At 35.9% G+C, this 21,321-nt stretch overlaps 3 protein-coding genes across 3 annotated transcripts; all 3 read left to right on the top strand.

Moving 5' to 3' along the window:
- The first annotated feature begins 6,185 nt into the window (after window positions 1-6,185).
- LOC109002954 (adagio protein 1) lies at window positions 6,186-12,609 on the top strand. Its single transcript, XM_018980888.2, has 2 exons — window positions 6,186-6,760; window positions 10,529-12,609. Exons 1-2 carry the CDS (start codon window positions 6,534-6,536, stop codon window positions 12,135-12,137), a joined length of 1,836 nt encoding a protein of 611 aa, XP_018836433.1. The 5' UTR covers window positions 6,186-6,533; the 3' UTR covers window positions 12,138-12,609.
- A 1,659-nt stretch (window positions 12,610-14,268) lies between these two features.
- Window positions 14,269-16,587, top strand: LOC109002955 (actin cytoskeleton-regulatory complex protein PAN1-like). The gene is made up of 4 exons (XM_018980889.2): window positions 14,269-14,655; window positions 15,097-15,194; window positions 16,084-16,152; window positions 16,238-16,587. The coding sequence occupies exons 1-3, from the start codon at window positions 14,409-14,411 to the stop codon at window positions 16,135-16,137; spliced, it is 399 nt and encodes a 132-aa protein (XP_018836434.1). The 5' UTR covers window positions 14,269-14,408; the 3' UTR covers window positions 16,138-16,152; window positions 16,238-16,587.
- A 2,622-nt stretch (window positions 16,588-19,209) lies between these two features.
- Window positions 19,210-20,922, top strand: LOC109002952 (rust resistance kinase Lr10-like). The gene is made up of 2 exons (XM_035682971.1): window positions 19,210-19,426; window positions 19,543-20,922. Exons 1-2 carry the CDS (start codon window positions 19,372-19,374, stop codon window positions 20,736-20,738), a joined length of 1,251 nt encoding a protein of 416 aa, XP_035538864.1. The 5' UTR covers window positions 19,210-19,371; the 3' UTR covers window positions 20,739-20,922.
- The last annotated feature ends 399 nt before the right edge of the window (window positions 20,923-21,321 follow it).

Below are 21,321 nucleotides of genomic sequence, written 5' to 3'. Positions count from 1 at the left end.
TACAACACATCTGATATTATAAAACCTTTTTGTTTCTGTCAGGACTGTAGAGGTATGGTATCGGTTAAGGTTGTATTTGGGAAAATTATTTTCAGTTATTTTCAAAAATTCCCTTTTTAAATATTAATTAAATATAAAATATTTTTCAATTTTTAATTTTTAATTTTTTATCTAATTATTACCTAATCATTCAAACTTAACTAAACTTAAAATAAAATACAAAACTATATACAACTTTTTTAAGCTTCCAAACAAAAATTATATTCAAATAATTTTTTAATTTTATAATATTTTTATTTAATTTTTTCTCTCACATTATTCAAAACCTCTTAATTCAAATTATTTTATTATAATTTATACATTATTTCATTACTATTCATATACATATTAAGATATTTAGGTATTCAAACGCGACCCAAAATAATTTGATTCCAAATTTTTCACAGTGCGTCTATTTTGCCTCTCTTTTTGTTTTTCTCTTCCTTTTGTTCCTCCTCTGTGAATAATCAAAACAAATGCAAACACATATTTGCATAATTAGACCATTGAATCGATTACATTGAATTATACATATGTAAATATTTTCATAGTTATGAACAGTATTAATACATCTTTACATATACGTTGTTCACTCTACAAATATTATTTTATGAACTTGTTTTCTTTCCTCCCATTCTCATTCACAGATTTTATAAAGTGGGTGTTAATTATAAAATATATAAAAAATAATAATTTTAAAAAATAATAATAATAATAATAAATATTTTATTATTATTTTAACTGATGCATAATTAAGCATGAGAATTTTTTTTGAACGTCAAAGACAATGCATATTTTATTATTATGTAATTTTTCATTTACATATAAATAAACCAATGTCGATGATGTAACGAGTATTTTCAATGGATGAGCTTCCGACTATAATCAGTGTTTCTCAAAACTACAGCTAGTGCGAGGAATTCTCTCGATTAGTGCATTTTTTTCATATTTTTTTAATCCCCATTAATATTTTAAAAAAAAATCATTACATCTTTAATTATTAAATAAAACCAACAAAAAAATTTGTCGATGGTCCCGGGACATATATCATTTTCCTTCTCAAAATTTAATGCTGAGATGGTTAGGATAATGTCGATCCTAAACGATGCGATGTTCGGACGTTGTGGCAATATTTATGGGGCATTAAAATCACTTGTCGATTGTCCACACACACTTGGCAGTTGGCGGTCTACCGTTATTAATTGATTCCAACCCCAAAACTACCACCAGCCAACCAAATAATAATAAATGAGAAATTCTTCTCATCGTTATTTATTATTTTACACTTTACATTTTATAAAAAAAAAATTATATTCTATAAAAAAAAATATAGAAATTAATGTGTTCAATTCATCTCATAAAACCGATTCTATAAGAGATTATTGTTTATTACTTATAAATATATCCAAAACCTTGTCCACAGCCAATATGAGATTATTCCTTAACACTCTCCCTCACATACAGGCCAGTATTTTTTCTGATTCTTGTCACGGGATAAGTAGTGCGGGCTCTCATTCGTCCTATAGCAGGCTCTGATACCATGTAGAAATTAATGGATCTAACTCATCTCATAAAATTAGTTCTACAATGATGATTGCTCATTACTTATAAACATATCTAAGACCTTGTCCACGGCCAATGTGAGATTACTCCTCAAGACCCTCCCTCACGTGCAGGTCAGTATTTTTTCTGGTCTTTGTCACGGGATAAGTAGTGTGGGCCCTCATTTGTCCCGTGGCAAGCTCTGATACCATGTAGAAATAAATGGACTTAACTCATCTCATAAAACAGATTCTACAAGAGATGATTATTTATTATTTATAAACAAATTAAAAACCTTGTCCACAACCAATATGGAATTATTCTTCAACAAAAAATTATAAGTGTAAAATGTAAAAATAAATAGTGACTGATATATAAAATTATTCGCAATAAATATATGTTTAATGACCTTTTCAACGCAAATGGTGTCCGTGACACAAACAAAGCACCCAATTTGATCATACAGTTCAAATTTAATTAGATTGAGTTTAAATTTATATTCATTTTGTTGTTAAATAAATCACTTGAGACGTAAAATAGATTCAACTATTAAATAATATAAACTCGTATAAATGTATGAGATATGAGAGTTTCTAGCTAACTAAACTCCATACTCATTATGGTTCGTTGTAATGCAACGGAAAGACATGTTACGGCTACGGGCACAAAAAAGTTCGAAAAATACAAATATTTATGATCGTCGTAATTATCCTATATTTGTTGAGAATAACAATTTTGGTGGTTTTAGATTTTTTTAATTTTTTATATTATATTTTGATATTATATTAAGACTTCGTTTGTTTTCATAACTCGTCTTAATTCATCTCATCTCATCATTATAATTTTATAATTTTTTCAAATTTTTACACAAAATAAAATAAACAATTCAATTTTTTCAAATCCCAGAACAAAAATTATATTAAAAATATATATTCTATCAATATTTTATTCAACTTTTAACTTTAACTTCAATTTATCTTATTTCATCTGGAAAAACAAACGAGGTCTAAATTATCTCTTCTTTTAAAAATTTAAAATGATAAATTTAATTATTTATATTATATCTAATAGTTTTTAGTTTTTAAGTGATTTAAAAACTGATATCCAAAGTCATTGCTGATAGGATTAAAATGTCTTACCTAATATTGTTTCAGAAACACAGTCTGGCTTCTTACATTGTAGATTGATCTCGGATAATGTCCTTATTGCTCATGAGGTTTTTCATTTTTTAAAAAGGAAAACAAGGGATAAGAAGGGTTATATGTCATTAAAGTTATACACGAGTAAAGCTTATGATAAGGTGAAATGACCATTTTTTGAAGCAGTTTTGTTAAAGCTTGGATTCCATGAGAAATTAACCAAACTTGTTATAAAATGTGTTCAAAGTGCCTCATTTTTTGTTCTAATCAATGGAGCTCCTTCTGGACATATTATTCCTTCTAGAGGATTGAGACAATAAGATCCCATTTCTCCTTATATATTCATGTTGTGTACAAAAGGTTTAATTGGTTCACTGAGGAGAGCTGCAATTTCAAATTCCATACCTGGTATCAAAGTTTGTCAAGGGGCCCTAAGCTTGAATCATCTGTTGTTTGCAGATGACAGCCTCATTTTTTATACTGCTAATGTTGAAACTAATGACAGGTTACTTGAGCTACTGAAATGCTATGGGGATGCTTTAGGTCAATTAATTAATCAAGACAAGACCACCATGGTGTTTAGTTAGAATACTAAGGCTACTAAAAAGAGAGCTATTATGGATCTATAGGGTAATTCTCAAATTCAGCACCATGATAAATACTTAGGTTTACCACCTTTAGTTGGTAAATCAAAGTTGATTGCATTTGTTGAGATTAGGCATAAAGTATGATTGAAATTACAAGGATGGAAAGATAATATTTTTTCTCAAGGAGGAAGGGAGGTGTTGCTCAAAATAGTGGCTTTAGTTATTCCATCTTATGCCATGTCTTGTTTTAAACTCCATCATAAGTTATATGTTGATCTTGAATGAATGATGGCAAGCTACTGGTGGGGACAAAAGAATGAAGAAAAAAAGATCCATTGGATTAGCTGGCGTAGTATGTGTAAGCCTAAAAATGTAGGAGGTTTAGGCTTCAGAGATTTGGAAACATTCAATATGGTTATGCTAGCCAAACAGAGTTGGAGGCTGCTACAGTACACAGATAGTTTGTTCTATAAGATTTAGAGTTCCGAGTACTTCCCTACTTCTAATCTTTTTTAGGCCCCTATTAATAATTCACCCTCTTTTGCATGGAGAGGGATATGGGAGGCTAAGAAACTGTTGATTAAAGGAGGGAGATGGAGTGTGGGTAATGGCAGCACTATACATATCCTCAAAGACTTTTGGATTCCTTTTTTTGAGAACTGAGTAATAAAGTTTCTGTTATTTATAACCAACACATAAATGCACAATGAGAATTGGATGATCAAGTCTCTTCTTTAATTGATTGTAATACACAATTGTGGAATATATCTAAGATCAGGACTCTCTTCAATCCAAAAATTGATGAGGCAGTGTTAATGATTCATCCCAGTTTTACAAATGAACCTGACAAGTGGATTTGGGAATATGAAAGGAGTGGAACTTTTTATGTTCAAAGTGCATACAGATTTTTTAAGGGGTTAGCCACCATTAATATAGGGGAGACATCAACTGAGGCCTCAAGAAATAATTTTTGGAAAGCTATGTGGAGACTGAAAATTTCCCATAAAGTTAGAATGTTTGCATGGAGGGCATGTAAAGAGATTCTTCCCACAAAATCTAATATGGTTAGGAAAAGGGTGGTGGTGGATGACTCTTGTTGTTTCTGTGATAACTTAGTGGAGGATGTAGCCCATGCACTCATCTTTTGTCCATATATACATGCATATTGGGTAAACAAATTTGTTATATTACAAAAAGTGGATTTATTCAAATCTTTTATGCTAATTGCAATGAATTTTTTTTTCTACAAAGTCTATTGAATGTTTCACAAATTTTATTCTTATGGCATGGGGATTCTAGTTTAGAAGGAATAAAATGATTCATGAAAGCGTGAGTCTATACCCTCAACAAGTTATAAGCCATGCTCTCTCATTGAAAGGTTTTCAGTCCATATGTTCTTAGCAACAGGTTTTGGTCAAGAATCTGAATTATAGATGGACTCCTCTTCCACCAGGCTGATTTAAACTGAATGTAGATGGGGCTCTCTTCTTTAATTGCAATACAACTGGAATTGGAGCATTTTGTGCAGTGACTATGGTGAGGTGATCATGCCACTTAGCAAAGTTGAAGATGAATTCTTAGAACCAGAAAATGTGGAGGCTATGGCTGTTTTGAGGGGTCTCCAATTCTGTTTTTAGATTGGCTTTCATAATCTTCTTATTGAGAGTGATTGTTTACACTCAGTAAAGGAAATAAACATTGTTGATTCACCTTACTCTTTTAGGAGAACTGTTATCACTGGAATTAGAAGACTTATGCTCTGGTTTATGCACTATCAGATCCAACATGGTTTTTGTATGGCCATTGCAGCAGCTCATCAACTAGCAATACATGCTTGGTCTATTTCTGATGTGGAATTGTGGCAGCATGGAGTTCTCTACTTTATTGATAATATTGTTTATATAGATGTCATTTCTTGTAAGCACTCTTGAGGCCTTTTCTGCCTATTTGCAATGAAGACCTCTTTTTTAAAAAAATAAAATAAAATAAAAATTGTTGCATACTCTAGACCCAAAATATGTGGAGCACCGAAGGGATTGAACAGCGCCCAGAAGGCATTTCCACTTCTGCCAAAGGCCCAAAACCATGTACGACAGCGCCCATAAAATGTTGCACTTGATGGTCCCATTTGAATCAAGGGCAATTAGATCCCATAATTATGGATGGTATGAAAAATGATATTTTCAATGTATACTATACTTTTCTCCAAATTTACACTCTACTCGTGTGATATATTTTTTTTATTAATTATTAGAACAAATTTATTTTTAAAAATAAAATAAAATTAGTAATGCAATACATTTTTAAATGTCTATCTTAATAAAAAAAATGTTTAAGCACAAAGAGGGAGACATACATATAAAACAGCCCTTTACAACATTTATAAATACTGTAGATCTCGTTTAATATGTTTATTTATTTCATTCCCTATATCTTATTCAGATAAAAATTTTACGGATTCAAATTCAGTATATGAAACCATGTAAAATGCGTTATATTATAGTTGTGATTAAAAATAACAAAATTTAAAAATAAAAAATTAATATTTCTCTAATTATAAAATGTCGTAATTTTAAAAAAATAAATTTAAAGATTGTGGATAGGATAAAAATTAAAAGAGGAAATGCTATATATAACATCTTCATTTTAATTATAAGACAAATTAGATCCAACGTGCGTAGCACATGAAGGCACGGGACAAAGATACAAAGAGGCAGAGCAATAAGGCGGTAGCGAGTTGAGCCCAGTCCAAGACACACCCAGGCCAGCACCGGATCGCGTGATACCGAAGCGAAGAGTCTTCCCCATTCTCCCACATCGTCAAACGAGAGAAAAACCCGTACGCAACCCAAACCCTAACCCACGATCCAAAGCCGAAATCCGAAGCCAAGCCAAAGCCGAACCCAACTCGGAGTCTCCCAGATTTTTTTCCAACATAGTAATCAAGGCGGTACGCTAAAAAACACTGCCAAACCGGTACCCCCAACTTCTTCTCTGTCACACGGTACAAAAACACAGACCTTTCTTTCTTAGCCAAATCGCCCAACCAAACGCTGCCCACCATTCATTATCTCTCTGTTCCGTTCCCCATGATACACACCCAACGGACTGTGGCTGAGAGTCTGTGAGAGAGTTCGTGTGAGAGAGTCTTGAGTTCTGTTTGGGTAATCCAAGCGAATTTGTTTGGAGCTTGTCTTGGTGTAATTTCATTTATGGGTTGAAGGGGATGGAGTGGGATAGTAGCAATTCGGATCTCAGCGGCGACGAGGACGAGGGCTTCGCTCTCAACGATGGCGGACCGCTTCCCTTCCCCGTTGGAAACCTTATCCAAACGGCGCCTTGTGGCTTCGTCGTCACTGACGCCCTCGACCCCGACCACCCCATCATCTACGTCAACACCGTATTCGAGATGCTCACTGGATACCGCGCCGAGGAGGTCCTCGGTCGTAATTGGTCCGTTCTCCTCCACCTTCCCCTTTCTTTTCCCCCTTCTTTTATTTTTCTTACTATTATTTATAGGCTCAGGATGTAGAATTTTAAAATTTAAATTCTCGGTAATTCATTCATATGTGAGTACAATTAGGGGGAAATTAAGGTGTTATCTGGATACTTTTGGCATTTAAACATAACCTTTTTTGTTTTGTTCTTTAAAAGAATTAGAGATTTTAACTCTTAAAGTTGTTTATTTTGAGAACGACATGGAGCCCAAGTTTAAATTATACCTCGCAAAGGCATTTGCGAGGTATATTCTAGCGAGGTTTTATTTCATTTTTCTTTTCTTTTCGGAGTAAAAGGTAGTAGTCTGCAAATGGATTTTTATTGGACTCCCCGCAAATTCAATTTAGTTTTGTCTTTCCGGTCTGGAGATATAATTGTGAGTCATCCTTTAATAAAGTGGCGTATTGCTTAGCGTTCACACACACACACGTACTATGTATATGAGTATTTTGTGGGTCATTCCCAGACCAGAGCAATTGGACCAATATTGGTTCCACTTTAGGAGAGTTGGATTGGATTTTTAATGCTAGTCTTTCACCTTTTAAGCATCATTCACTGACCTGCATGAGTATAGCATGTCAATGAGAATGACTCTTGATTTGTAAACACTGAGATTTTCTTCTTGGGGATTGTTGATAGTATTCTAGTAGCTTCATGCTATCCTAGTTTATCATTCTACATGCCATCAGGGTCTTATTCATGCTTTAGATACTAGAGAATCTAGACTAGAATAGACTGAAGAATGAAGGTTAGGGATGCTGGAGGCACGTATAATTCTACTCAGTGAAGGTGCTAGGTTCTTGCTGCAGTTGGTATGTAATGTAGAAATGGTGCTGTGATGAACGGATCTGTAAAATCATTTAGCATCTGACTGGATTGAACGTTAAACAATGGCATTTCTTTTCTTTTACCCCTTCTAATGAGATCTTTGGATGTAACAGGATCTAGGATGAAATTTGTTAAGATATAATCTCTCATATGAGACTTCTGAAATCTAATTCAGTAGCTGCCTCCTTCTATGGGTATAATAAAAGAAAGAATTAGCTGCCCCTTTCTGCCTTTTGACCGATGCTAAGATGAGTGGTGCTAGGATAAAATCAAATAGGCTACAGCAGAATTTCGAATATAATGCCTTTCCTTGAATCTCTCTATAATTAGCGGTTAAATATTAAGTAGGTGTATGCCTTTGAAATCTTACTCTCTCTCCAATTGGTTATGTTATTATTGATGAAGCATGCTACAACTATTTCTGATGCGATCCCCTATTTTCTTTTCTTGTCCAGGAAATTAATTAGCTTGTATTATTTTGTGTAGCAAAAGTTTGTAACCAATAGGTTCATCTATGGCTGAGAGAAAAAAGTGCATCTTTCAGCTTGAGGTCATGTTCCCAAATTTTAAATTTTTTTATATATTGTTCTTAGTTCTTGCTTGGTGATTCAATCTAGTCATGAACATTTTCTTCGACTTCTTGGTGTGGCAGAACAATTTGTTGCACATTCCTTGATTAAGTACAATCTGCATCATTTAAGATGCTTGTAACATGCTATTCTTCTAACATGCTATTTGATGATACATGATGCATTTCAAAGCTTCTTTGTGGAACTAAATATCTACTCATATGTCATCCTTTCTGTTGTGGTATCATTGTTCAACGTGTCCAAACACCCGTACATGCATGAAATGGATTTTGATAAGTAGGTATCTCATCAAAATGGTCTATACTCCAGTAATCAATGCCATAATTGCTTGTAATACCCCAGATTGAGTATAGGAGGAGGGTGGTGAAAAGGATCTCACATTGTCTGGGAGGCAAGAGGCTCAACATTGACTAGTCATTTTGAGTATAGGCCCAAATATGATTTGGAATTTTCTGAGTTGTTACATTGATACACGGAGATACATATTCCTGTTCCAATGGTAATTGATTTCATTAACAAGGTTTTGCAAGTATAAGTATCTTCATATGTCACTTATTGAGACACTTAGAGGACATATGGTCAGCAAGATTAGGGTCAAATATAGGTTATGCATATCCATTTTCAGATTTTGGTATACCCATGAAGATTTAGATAGCTAATCCGTTAGAGTGGTACATGTGTGGTGAAGATTTATATAGGGTGGTGATGGTAATATTTTTGTCTATAGGGTATATCCATCTTGTGCTGTTTCTGTGTTTGCTACATCACCACGATGCCATTACCGCCATTCATTTCTCTTTTGTTGGGTTGCTTTTGCAATTAGTGGTTTTCTTCATTTCTTCATTTGCATTGAAGTACATGCTGCCTAGTGTGAATCAATTCGCTTTGAAGTACGGCAGACTAATAATTTGTCAACGTGTTACCTATAAAAAAAAAATTTCAACGTGTGAAATCTAGAAATATTTCTCTGTTATTTCACATCAATCTAAATGCACGCAACTAAAATTTTCTGACCATCTTGCAACTGAATTAAATTGCATCCTTTGCGTGGCTTACTAGTCATAATCCCCCTTTAAGCCTTACATTGTTTGGGGGAGTTATGGTAAAGGTGCATGAGTATGATAAAAGTACATTAAGTTCCAAGTCTTACATTAGTTCTTTTTTTTTTTTGATTGGCACTGGGTGTCCAAGAATAGCGTTCCGACTAATCCCAGGGGTGCCTACATTGGTTCTTTATTTGGTGGAACTAGGCTTTATAATTATTCCAAGAGTTTTACTTGTACCTTGACTAATTACTTTGAGTATAAGAACGGATGTGGCTAATACGGTTTTTTTTTAATAAAATATATCCGGAAATCCTAATTGATAGAATCCTAAAGCAGAAGCTATAATCTGTATTGACATTTTATTTTCAATTTTCTCTATTTCTTAGTTAATAGTCTTACAGTATTGAACTTCATCTCTCGGTCTATGCCTTTTGGATGCTTTTTTTCAAATAAATATTCAGAGTCTTATAAAAATAAAAACATTGAACTCGATCCAAGTCATGGAAACATTAGGTATAGTTGACATTATGACTATTAAGTGAGGGGTTAACTTAATTATTATATTTGGAGCTTAATTTCATTCCTCAATGTTTTATTGTGAAGATGCCCCTAAATATTGTATTTCTAAAGTTTGTCATGTGGGCACTGAATTAGGAGCTAGGGTGCTTTATAAGGGGACCTAGTGCTTCCCTCAGTCTAGCTGTGTTGCTTCTGCAATTTTTTAGTTTTGCTTTCTCTTTTTGTTAAAATTATCTTTTTCTTTTTTATATATGTTGGTTCCATTAATTTTAGATTTGACCTTAATGCAGCACAAGTTTTTGGTTTCTCTGTGTCTTTGCTTAACTGTTAAAGAAGTTATGGTTCCGAGGGTTGACTTTGTGGATGCCATGAGCTCTGTTTCACTTCAGGTTTTGTCCTCTTAAAACCCAGTTAACAAACAACAAAAGAGTAGCCAAATACACAATAATTACACAATAACTATAAAAAAAATTTATAGGTGGATATGCATCAATATATGTGGTTTATATTATACTCACTGATTATAGGGTATGACATATTGCTTATGGTCTTTGCATACTTTCCTTGTTCTTATTCTGCTGCTCCATTCTTGCAGGTTTAGTTTACAGTAGTATTTCTCTTCTCTCTCTCTCTCTCTTGTTAACTAACATTATGATCTTTAGAAATCTTTTTTCATCAATTGATTTGTTACGATGTTGAGATTTTTGTTTTTTTTTTTATGTTGTGGGACTTTGTTACAGCCGTTTCTTGCAATGTAGAGGACCTTATGCTAAAAGAAGACATCCATTAGTGGACTCCACAGTAGTTTCGGAAATTAGGAGATGTCTCGAGGAGGGAATCGAATTCCAAGGCGAGTTGTTGAATTTTAGGAAAGATGGATCTCCACTGATGAACAGATTACGGCTGACACCTATATATGGAGATGATGAAATGATTACTCATGTTATTGGAATCCAGTTCTTCACTGAAGTAAATATTGATCTGGGTCCTTTGCCTGGCTCTTTGACTAAGGAATCTGCAAAATCTTCTGATCGGTTTCGTTCTGGCCTTTCAACTATCCGCCCTGTCACCTTTGGGGACCGAAATTTTTGTCGTGGGGTTTGTGGACTATTCCAGCTGAGTGATGAGGTGCTGTCTCTCAAGATTCTTTCACGTTTGACCCCTAGAGACATTGCATCAGTTGGGTCTGTCTGTAGGCGATTGTATGAACTGACGAAGAATGAGGACCTTTGGAGAATGGTCTGCCAAAATGCATGGGGTAGTGAAACAACTCGTGTTTTAGAGACTGTGCCAGGTGCAAAGAGACTTGGGTGGGTTCGGCTGGCAAGGGAATTGACGACGCTTGAAGCAGCAGCATGGAGGAAACTGACTGTTGGAGGTGCTGTTGAACCCTCACGCTGCAACTTTAGTGCTTGTGCAGTCGGGAATCGGGTTGTCCTTTTTGGCGGAGAAGGGGTCAACATGCAACCCATGAATGACACCTTTGTATTGGATCTGAATTCGAGTAACCCAGAATGGCAACATGTCCAAGTGAGCTCCCCTCCACCTGGTCGTTGGGGTCATACACTTTCTTGTGTAAATGGGTCTCATTTAGTGGTATTTGGAGGCTGTGGAACGCAGGGTTTGCTCAATGATGTGTTTGTGCTGGATTTGGATGCCAAGCCTCCAACTTGGCGTGAAATATCTGGATTGGCCCCTCCACTTCCAAGATCATGGCATAGCTCTTGCATCCTGGATGGCACCAAGTTGATTGTTTCTGGTGGCTGTGCGGATTCTGGAGTACTCCTCAGCGACACTTTTCTGCTTGATCTCTCGATAGAGAAACCTGTCTGGAGGGAGATACCAGTGGCATGGACTCCACCTTCTCGGTTAGGTCATACACTATCTGTGTATGGTGGTCGGAAAATATTGATGTTCGGGGGTCTGGCCAAGAGCGGGCCTCTTCGTTTTCGTTCCAGTGATGTTTTCACAATGGATTTAAGTGAGGAGGAACCATGTTGGAGATGTGTAACGGGGAGTGGAATGCCTGGTGCTGGAAATCCAGGGGGCATAGCTCCTCCACCTAGACTTGATCATGTGGCCGTGAGCCTCCCAGGTGGGAGAATCTTGATCTTTGGTGGGTCCGTGGCAGGTCTTCACTCTGCCTCACAACTTTATATCCTGGACCCAACAGATGAGAAGCCGACATGGAGGATATTAAATATACCTGGGCGACCCCCAAGATTTGCTTGGGGTCATAGTACTTGCGTTGTTGGGGGGACAAGGGCTATTGTTCTTGGCGGTCAAACTGGAGAGGAGTGGATGCTCAGTGATCTCCATGAGCTGTCGCTGGCAAGTTCGGTCATCTGATTCTGGGGATAAGAGAATGAAAATCCTCCACAAAGGGGTGAGTAGGAGCTTCAACCGCCAGCTGCTAGATCATTCCCAGGAATCTGTGTCTGGAGAATGTTGTTTCTGACAAATGATAGGCAGGTGGTTGGTCGTAACGCATTATCTTGTATGGGAGCTGTTCTGGCTCGATATAAAAAAAATTTGAATCGACTTTCAAACAGTGACTTGGAACGTCTGTTTTTGTGAGGTTTGTGTGAGACTTGCCTTTCAGTACGTACAATGGATTATTCTTCACTGATAGGTTAGCAAGTATTTGACAGACAGGTAGGTTTATATATTTAGGCTTAGTTTCTTACTTGTTCTGCCCATGGGTTGCCTTTAGTTTTGTAAATTGAACCAAAAATTGAAAGAGGTGCATGTTTATAGTATGGCTACTGCTGGAGTCCTTTTTTTTTTTTTTAATGTAATAATGGAAGCCATGTTCAGCATATGTCCCTTCTTCTTCTTCTTCTTGGTATTTTAAACATAGTTTGAATACAAAAATAGTTTCATCTTATCTCATTTTATCGTTATAATTTTTTTAAATTCTTACATAAAATATAATAAATAATTCAAAATTTTCAAATTTTAAAATAATAATAATATTAAAAAAATAATATTTTAATAATATTTTATTTAACTTTCATCTAAAATTATCTTATCTTATTTTATTATCCAAACTAGTCCTAATCTTCCTTGCCAGATAATGAATGCAGTCCAAATTACTTACAGGCTTCAAGATTTTAAAATTTAGCTTTTGCTCGGAGCAGTCAAACTGACTATAACACCATTAATAGACTACACCAAGAGAATGATGACATGGTAGCAACAATATAAATGAGATGAATAGATAACAGTAACAAATTTTTTTTTTTTTTGGTTATTTTGTTTTTTTCAAACAACATAGACTCATGCCATACGATGATACGATCAGTAACGACCAACAAGTTGTTATTATTGTGGGCGGGTGGCGGTGTTACGTAGCGTGACCATACCTATTTCCTTTTAATAAGCCAAGACCATATTTATTGATAAGGAATTTATCGATGACGTGGTCAGTTTACATATGGAAAATACTAATATGTTTTCTAAATTTACTCTCTCATTTTGATAGTTTATGTATTTAATTTTTTTTTATTTAATGATTAAAGAATTGATTTTTAGTATATTGATATATTTTTTAATTTTTTAAAAATATTTAAATATATTAAAAAATATAAAAAAATTAAAAATTAAATTTATACTAAACGGTACACCCAACCCTAACACCATCTTTACATATACTATTAGTAACTGTTGAATGATTATATATTTAAATTATATAAATATTTATTATCTCAATAGGTTTAATACAAGATGGTAAAATTTGGAAGAGAGTTTCTTGGTATAAGCTTACTGTACATTACACTCTCCACACACCTAACGTAGTAGTATTTTTTTTTTTTTCTCAACTCAAAACGTTAGGTGTGTTGGGGCTTCCACCAACAGTAGATTGTAAATAAGATTTTTTCAATTTGAAATATGGTTAGCTATAAAATGATTTTATAAAAATAAATTTATAAATAGACGTAGTTTTATATGATATATTAGATCTATTTTATAATAAAAAATAACTTTATAATCTAATGTGTACATGTTAAACAATGATTTATGAACTTATTTTAATTAATTATCTTTATTCTTAAAATTTCTCTAAAATTTTATATATAAAAAAATATATATTAATTATACTAAAAAGATATTTTAAACCTGATAGATAGTTGAGTTGATTCGATTTTGAATTTGCTCTTTAATAATGATCAGTTCGAGTCTTCTTAAAGTGACTGAAGATTTATCCGTCATTAACTTTAAGACTTGATGAGATTAATCGAGGTGCGCAAACTGACTAGGATATCCAGGGTTAAAAAAAAAAATTGCCACTAAAAAGTAGAAAGTCATACGACAGGAGGACGGACTCAAGAAACGGAAGTGACAGAACATGTTTCGATCTTCTCAAGCCTGACTGTTAACATAACACAACAGAACATAAGATAGTACATTCCCATCTCTATCCTCATTTATCTGCGAAATTACATTCCGACTCCAAGCAATAAAAATTCACTCTCTTCGGGTTGCGTGCTCCTTGCCTCGCTATCTTTACTCTTTCCAGAAAGTCGCTCCCTTCACGCTCTTCTACTTCACTCTTCACACCTGATAGGCTGATACCATACTTCCCCACCACTTTCTCCCTACTTCTTTTGTTTTCCATCAATGGCTATCAACCGAGACCCCCCTCCCCCGCCTACGATCGGCAAAATCGGGCCTTACACTGTGTTCATGACCCCACCTTCGACCCCAAAGCCTTCTCAGCCGCCGGTCTTCGCTTCGCCCAACAAGATCGTCACTCCGCCACCGGTTCAGCCTCCGCCGCTTCAGTTCCATAAATCTGCGAAGTCCATTGACTCCAGTGGACCTGTTATGGGCTTCTTTAAGAATGCCGTCACAAAGGTGCAGAATGGTATGTGGATTTTGAGAGTTTGTTTGGTTTCTGAGGAAAGGAAAAGAAAAGAAAATCAAGTTTTGAGTTTGGGAGAAATAAAAAGAAGAACCTGTTAGAATGTACGTGTATGCTGATACGTCAGTGAGGATTATAATTTTTCAACTTATGAGCGGCAGTTTGGGCTTGGTTTCATTTTTGCTATGCAAACGAATGATTTATGTAAAATTTGGGAAGTAACTATTTGGTTTCTGAGAGAATGGAGGTGCTGTGTTAATTGCTGTTATTATTTGCTAGCATTATAAACGAATGCTCAAGTTGGCAGGGTGTTCTAAGCGGAATTGCTATGTTAGGCTCAAATTGGAATGAAAATTTGCGAGTCACTGTTTTTGCTTAATGTTTTTATTTGCATTTCTTGATAACTGAACAGATATTAATCGATTTTCTTGGGGAACTATACAGCGCATTCGAGTTTAGATGATCATTTGGCGCGCTGGTTTGGGTTGAATCAGTCAAAGTATCAATGGGCGCTAGACGATTATCACGAGAGCAAGGGATTGGTAAGCATTTGAATTGACTGATGATTAAAGGATTAGGAAGCATTTATTTGAATGCTTTCCCAAAACGTAATTATTGTCTGATCTTTGTTAGGTTGCTTTTGAGCTTTTATTACCAATCTCTGCTAAAGTCATCTGTTTTCTTTTCAGGGCAGTTTTATTTTTGTTTTGGGGGGGTTTCTTTAATATGAATATGTTGACCTTCAGTAAATATAGCAACTCTTGTTAAATGCGATCATTAAGTTTGGTTGGGAGTCATATGTTGATAATTGACTGTTTGTTGAAGGTGAGTGGGAAGATGGGAAGTAGCTTATAAGCAATTGCTTTGCAATTAACATATTCTTCATTGTTCCTTTGTTTCATGATTGATTATGGAAGGTCTGACTGGAATGGTTAAAGAAATGCATCTCATTACATGTTATGAGATTACTTATAAAAGAAATGAAAAAAATTCATGTCATGAGATGATGGAATGATTGATTATGGAAGGTCTGACTGGAATCGTCTGAGGAGGTGCTTTGTGGTGGTGGAGATAGAACAGATAGGGAGGCTTGACTTGTGCTTTCAGCAACATTTATCTTTGAGAAGGGTTTTTTTTTAATCTTTATGATGCTGCATGTCAAATATGAAGATGTCCTACTCAACAAGCCAGCGTTCTTTTTTTTTTTTTTTTTGGGGGGGGGGGGGGGTAATGGTGGATGAACTCTAATCTCAAAGTGATTTAAAGCAACTACGCCTGTATCAGATAGATAAAACAACTAATTTCTTCAATAGAAATCACACATTTTTTCCTGTGTCATCATGACCAAGTTCTAACCTAAATACCACGATTGTTTTCATTAACCTTGTGACTCCGTCGCAGTCTAAAATGCTTGAAATTCAATGACTGCAGGAAAAGGGAGATGCAAGGGCAAAAGATATATCAAGCAAAGTACAGAGTGTGTAAAATGCTTGTTGGCTGGTAACTTAATGTTTGATTTTTCCTTTAATTTTACCTGAAATGTTTATTGGAAGTTTTTGAACTTGAAAATGTTGCTGGGATGCAGAATTTTTAGAAATGGCAGTCTCTGCAGACTCTCCGTTTGGATATATTATATCTATGTATTGAATGGCACAAGTGCAGCAAATTTGTAAAGGTTCCTTTGAGCAACGTCTGGGATCTGGGTAAATGCGATTCTCCCCTAGAGAAGCAGCAAACTGAACTTGGTTGTGTGACAAGTCTATGAGCCGTGTAATCTCATTTCATGTTGGTTGTTTTTTTTTTGGGTCCGAATAACTTCTTTGGTTCATGTACACTGATCTGATACCAACTCATTAGTTTGGCAAGTTCTTGGGCTCTGTACCTTGCAAACTGTTGTTTGTATTGGTAATTGTAGGTGTTTTTTATAATTTTATCTAAAGCGTTCGTTTTTAACTTAAGTGTGGTATATGAAAGACGACTAGAATAATTCAATTAGTTTAAAAAAAATAGAAATATTAAAAATTAAATAAAAATAAGTGTCGTGTTTGGCGTGTGAGGACGATGAGGAGGAACACTCAAGAGGAGTTCGTCCAAAAGATAATAAAAATAAAGTGTGTCAATTGTCTAGTTGGTTAACTTGTTTGGTTTGGATATAAATGGTCATTGTGAGGGGTGTTCTCTCTTGGGCCAGATCGGGAGAAGAGACCAGGCTCCCTGGGCCGGACTAAAGGAAGGGCCCGGGCTTGAGCCCAGATATGAAGTCTGGGTTAGGCCAAGCATACTCTAGAGGCCCAAATAGAAGGGATGGTTAGAAACGGAACAATGACAGACATATAGCAGGAGGGACAGTCTGACACTCCATTGATCGACAGACAGAGACATTCCCCTGCCCTAACATTAGTGCCTAGACATGATAGAAAGGTAGGAATGTCTGGGTGGGGCCGCGCTACATTAATGAGACAGGAAGAGTTTTGTAGGGGAAGCACGTCGCATTCAATACGATCAGGGCTCGATACACACGACGTGAGGCCTTGTGTCAGGGGTAGTCACCATGGATATTCGGTGGAGGCCATGCCACATTAATGAGACGGAAAGAGCTATGAGGGGAAGGCACTCCGCATTCAATGTGTCCCGGGACTCGGTACGCTCAACGTGGGGGCCTTGTGTCAGGAGCAATCACCATTATACCTGAGTAGCCTGTAGCATTGCAGGTGGATGGCATGAACATCCAATCTCATACAAGGCGACACACCCACTACCATGAAGGCCAGACAATCAGATATAAATAGACCTCTCCCACGATTTGTGAAGAGGTTGAGATCTACATCCATTCTTACTACAACTTTCCTTAAGATATTCTCCCTTCATCTCCTTAACTAAGGCTGACTTGAGTGTTGGAGGTACCATAGATCCCGAGCCCACCATTCTTCATCTTAGCAGGAACTAGTCCGAGTCCCAACAGCGTGGAGTTGTCCAGGCCGTGAAACACGACATCAATAGTTGTGATTGAGAAATCATTCACATTTTCTTCTTACAATATCGTGATCAACAGGCTTGCACATCGTTTGCTTCTTGCAAACCTACAGCAATTTATGTAAGAATTTATGGTCGTGGCTTATTGTGATGGTCGAAGTTGCTGAATGCTGAAAGCTCAGACGGTCGACTTCTCTGGGAGGCATCATTATAAAACATTGCGGTTGGCTTTGGCCTTATGTACGAAGATCTTTGTAACCGAGATAAACATTACAACACCGTTTTCTTTCGGCCAACTAAATGACCGGAGGTGATGATGCCTTGGGCGAGTAACATGGTAAAGATGTTAGAGCCAAGGTTGAGAACCTAACTGCGTTGAGCCATTTTGAGGATTAGGATACACGGCAATTATCAACAAATCCGTAGGTTGGAGGCTCTCATAGAGTTAGAATTCCAAAAAAGATAGGCATAATTTGGTTTGTTTGGAACAATCTGTTTTTAGATATTTTTAAATTATTTTATTACTATTCATAAACTATTAACTATTATTTCATTACTATTTATAATTATTTCATTATTAGTTATAAATAATCTGAAATATTCTTAATATCTAAATAGAATACGTGATTTTCAAAGTATTAATGCTAAACGTGCGTATCTTTCAAATATCATTATAACATTGACGGTAGATTGTATCTTTTTATAGAGTTAATGACTCTTTTATAATAAAAAAATGTTAAATATACTTAATAAAATAGAGAATTATAGAAATATAACTTTTTTTTTTATAATTATATTTTAAATGAGAGGTATTAATAATATTAATTTATATAAATATTTTTATTTTAAAATATGGTCGTAAAAATGACAGTAAAAGAAAAGGTTTTGTGTAAAAGTACTCTTCCAAATTAAATTATGAGTTGGAGTACCCATTGGACCAATCATTTGGGATTTGGACGCCCTTGTTCTTCATCAATACTCATCAAAGAAAAGATGAGAAGAACCATGATAGTTTTGAACTAAGGCTCCTGGCGTACGTGTCGACTTTTCATGCCACGACTTTACCAAGGTTTTAAGATTAGGCGAGGGTTCCGTGGCAATGTTTCTGCTGTCTAGTGCTTCTTGTCCTTTGTATTCAATTTCCATGTAAATTCGAAACCTAGTTCTGCATTTGACTTTTATAACTGCTTTAAGAGGATATCCCATATATGCCTTGAGAATTATTAAACGCTTTCATTTTCATTCTAAATTTTTATGGGTCTTGCCGCTTGCTTTGCCTGATAGAAGACATATTTTGGATGCTTCTTCATGTCGTTTGAGTAGAATGGCCATGAAAATAGAGACAATAGTGGTGCGTTTCAACGCCGGTACTAGGAGAAAGGGCATCAATGGATGCATCGTTGGATTATCCATCAATTATAAAATGTCATAATATTAATATTAATTAATGGCCGGCTTTTCAATTATCCCCTGTAAGCAGACCCCACACGGTTTCAAGTATACTCATAATATACAATGGAAAAGCATAAATTGCACAAGGGAGCATTGGTCGATTCGTGATATCATCACAGGGGCTCTGCGTTTCAAAGCTCAATAGAAATCAAGATATGATCTTCACTCCTGTTCCAAACTTCATGTTGTACATATATATTAGCCATTCAAAAATTTCCCTTATCAAATTTAACTCTTTGCGTGCCATAGAGTTTACGGTAGGGCTTTAAGAGTCTGCATTCCGCTTCCATATTAATGTCTAGTACAGATGAGCAAGGGGTACCAGCTGCTGCTATTGTTGCGGGCGTGGGTAAGATTCTAAAAACCTTCCTTTTCTTTTCCAGCTATGTTGTTTCATTCGAGTTATTCATTACTAAACAGTTCTGAACAGCAGGGTGGTTCTTATTAAGTTTAAACACATTGCAGTTGTCATCATTGTAAAGATTGTTATTTTGGTCGTGGTATGCCATAAAAGAGCTCGAACAGGTAGCGGCACTGTTAGTTCAGACACAAGATTTATGACGCTCACCATGGATAAATTTCTCAATGATATGGAAAGAGAGAAGCCAATCAGATTTACCTCTCAGCAGCTCAGGATTGCAACAGACAACTTCACTAATTTGCTGGGTTCAGGAGGATTTGGATCGGTTTATAAGGGGATATTTAGTAATGGGATCCTGGTGGCAGTGAAAGTTCTATATGGGAACTCTGAAAAGAGAATAGATGAACAATTCATGGCAGAAGTGAGTACAATTGGAAGAGTTCATCACTTGAATCTGGTTCGTCTTTTTGGTTTCTGTTTTGAGAAGCACTTGAGAGCACTTGTTTATGAGTACATGGGGAATGGTTCGCTCGACAAGTACTTATTCCATGAAAACAAGAAATTAGGATTTGAAAATCTTCATGAGATTGCCGTTGGCACAGCCAGAGGGATTGCTTACTTGCATGAAGAATGTCAACAACGAATAATCCATTATGATATAAAACCAGGAAATATTCTCTTGGATGCAAAGTTCCTTCCTAAAGTAGCTGATTTCGGATTGGCCAAGCTCTGTAACAGGGAAAATACTCACGTCACTATGACAGGAGGAAGGGGGACTCCTGGCTATGCTGCACCCGAAATGTGGATGCCATATCCAATTACCCACAAGTGTGACATTTACAGCTTTGGGATGCTATTATTTGAAATATTAGGTAGAAGAAGGAACCTTGACACGCGTCTTGCAGAGAGCCAAGAATGGTTCCCAAGGTGGGTTTGGAAAAAGTTTGAATATGGAGAACTGGGAGAGTTGACCATATTGTGTGGAATAGAGGCGAAATACAGAGAGACAGCAGAGAGAATGGTTAAGGTAGCCCTCTGGTGTGTTCAGTATAGGCCAGATTCGAGGCCTTTGATGAATGTGGTGGTGAAGATGCTGGAAGGAGCAGTAGAAATCCCAACACCTTTGAACCCATTCCAGCACATGTTGGTTGTTGCTCCTTGCCCTATTGCACCTTCCCATCCGTTACAGACTTGTAGCTCTCTTGATTCAGAACTATCAACTCAAACGGTTACAAGATCTACCTCTATATGTGCCACTCCCCTGATGAGGAAATATGAGATTGAAATTGCCTCTACATAGGTGGGCTGAACAGAATCTCTCTCTCTCTCTCTCTCATCAGTGTTCTATGTTTCACTTATTGAGCTGCTTCAAGGATCCCTTTTCATTTGTTCATACGTCAAGGAAGGAGATGCTACTAGAATACTTTTTTCCTTGTTATATCTGTATGGTAGAAAGAAATAGTAAAATACATTTCCTTTGGCACACCCCGCCCCAATTTGGTGGATTTTGTTTGTTGTTTCTTAGAAGTTTAGTTGCTCCCTCTTAATTTCATAGCTGTTTTAAGTACAAACATTCATCTTAAAATGAGATTCATTGGATATTTTGTTCGCTTTTGTTGGCTGTGAGAGTGAGCATAATATGCTTGCCAATTTCTTGAAGTCGTAGTATTCTTGCTCTTCTCAGCTTTGCAACTGGTACAGTGGTCCAATCCCCATTATCAACGAAAATTGCAGCAGAATGTATAGATTCTGAAATTATGTGATACAAATTATGTTCAATATTCTTGGACTGTCATTGATCTTTTGATAGGCAACAAATAGAAAATATTGTTGGCCCTATATTGAATAGAACACGCGGTTGACCGTGTAAGAGAGGACAGAAG

The sequence above is a fragment of the Juglans regia genome, chromosome 11, assembly GCF_001411555.2.
Source record: "Juglans regia cultivar Chandler chromosome 11, Walnut 2.0, whole genome shotgun sequence".
Classification (NCBI taxonomy): Eukaryota; Viridiplantae; Streptophyta; class Magnoliopsida; order Fagales; family Juglandaceae; genus Juglans; species Juglans regia.
The sequence above is the reverse complement of the archived record's forward strand: the minus strand, read 5'-3'. Positions and strand labels throughout refer to the sequence as shown.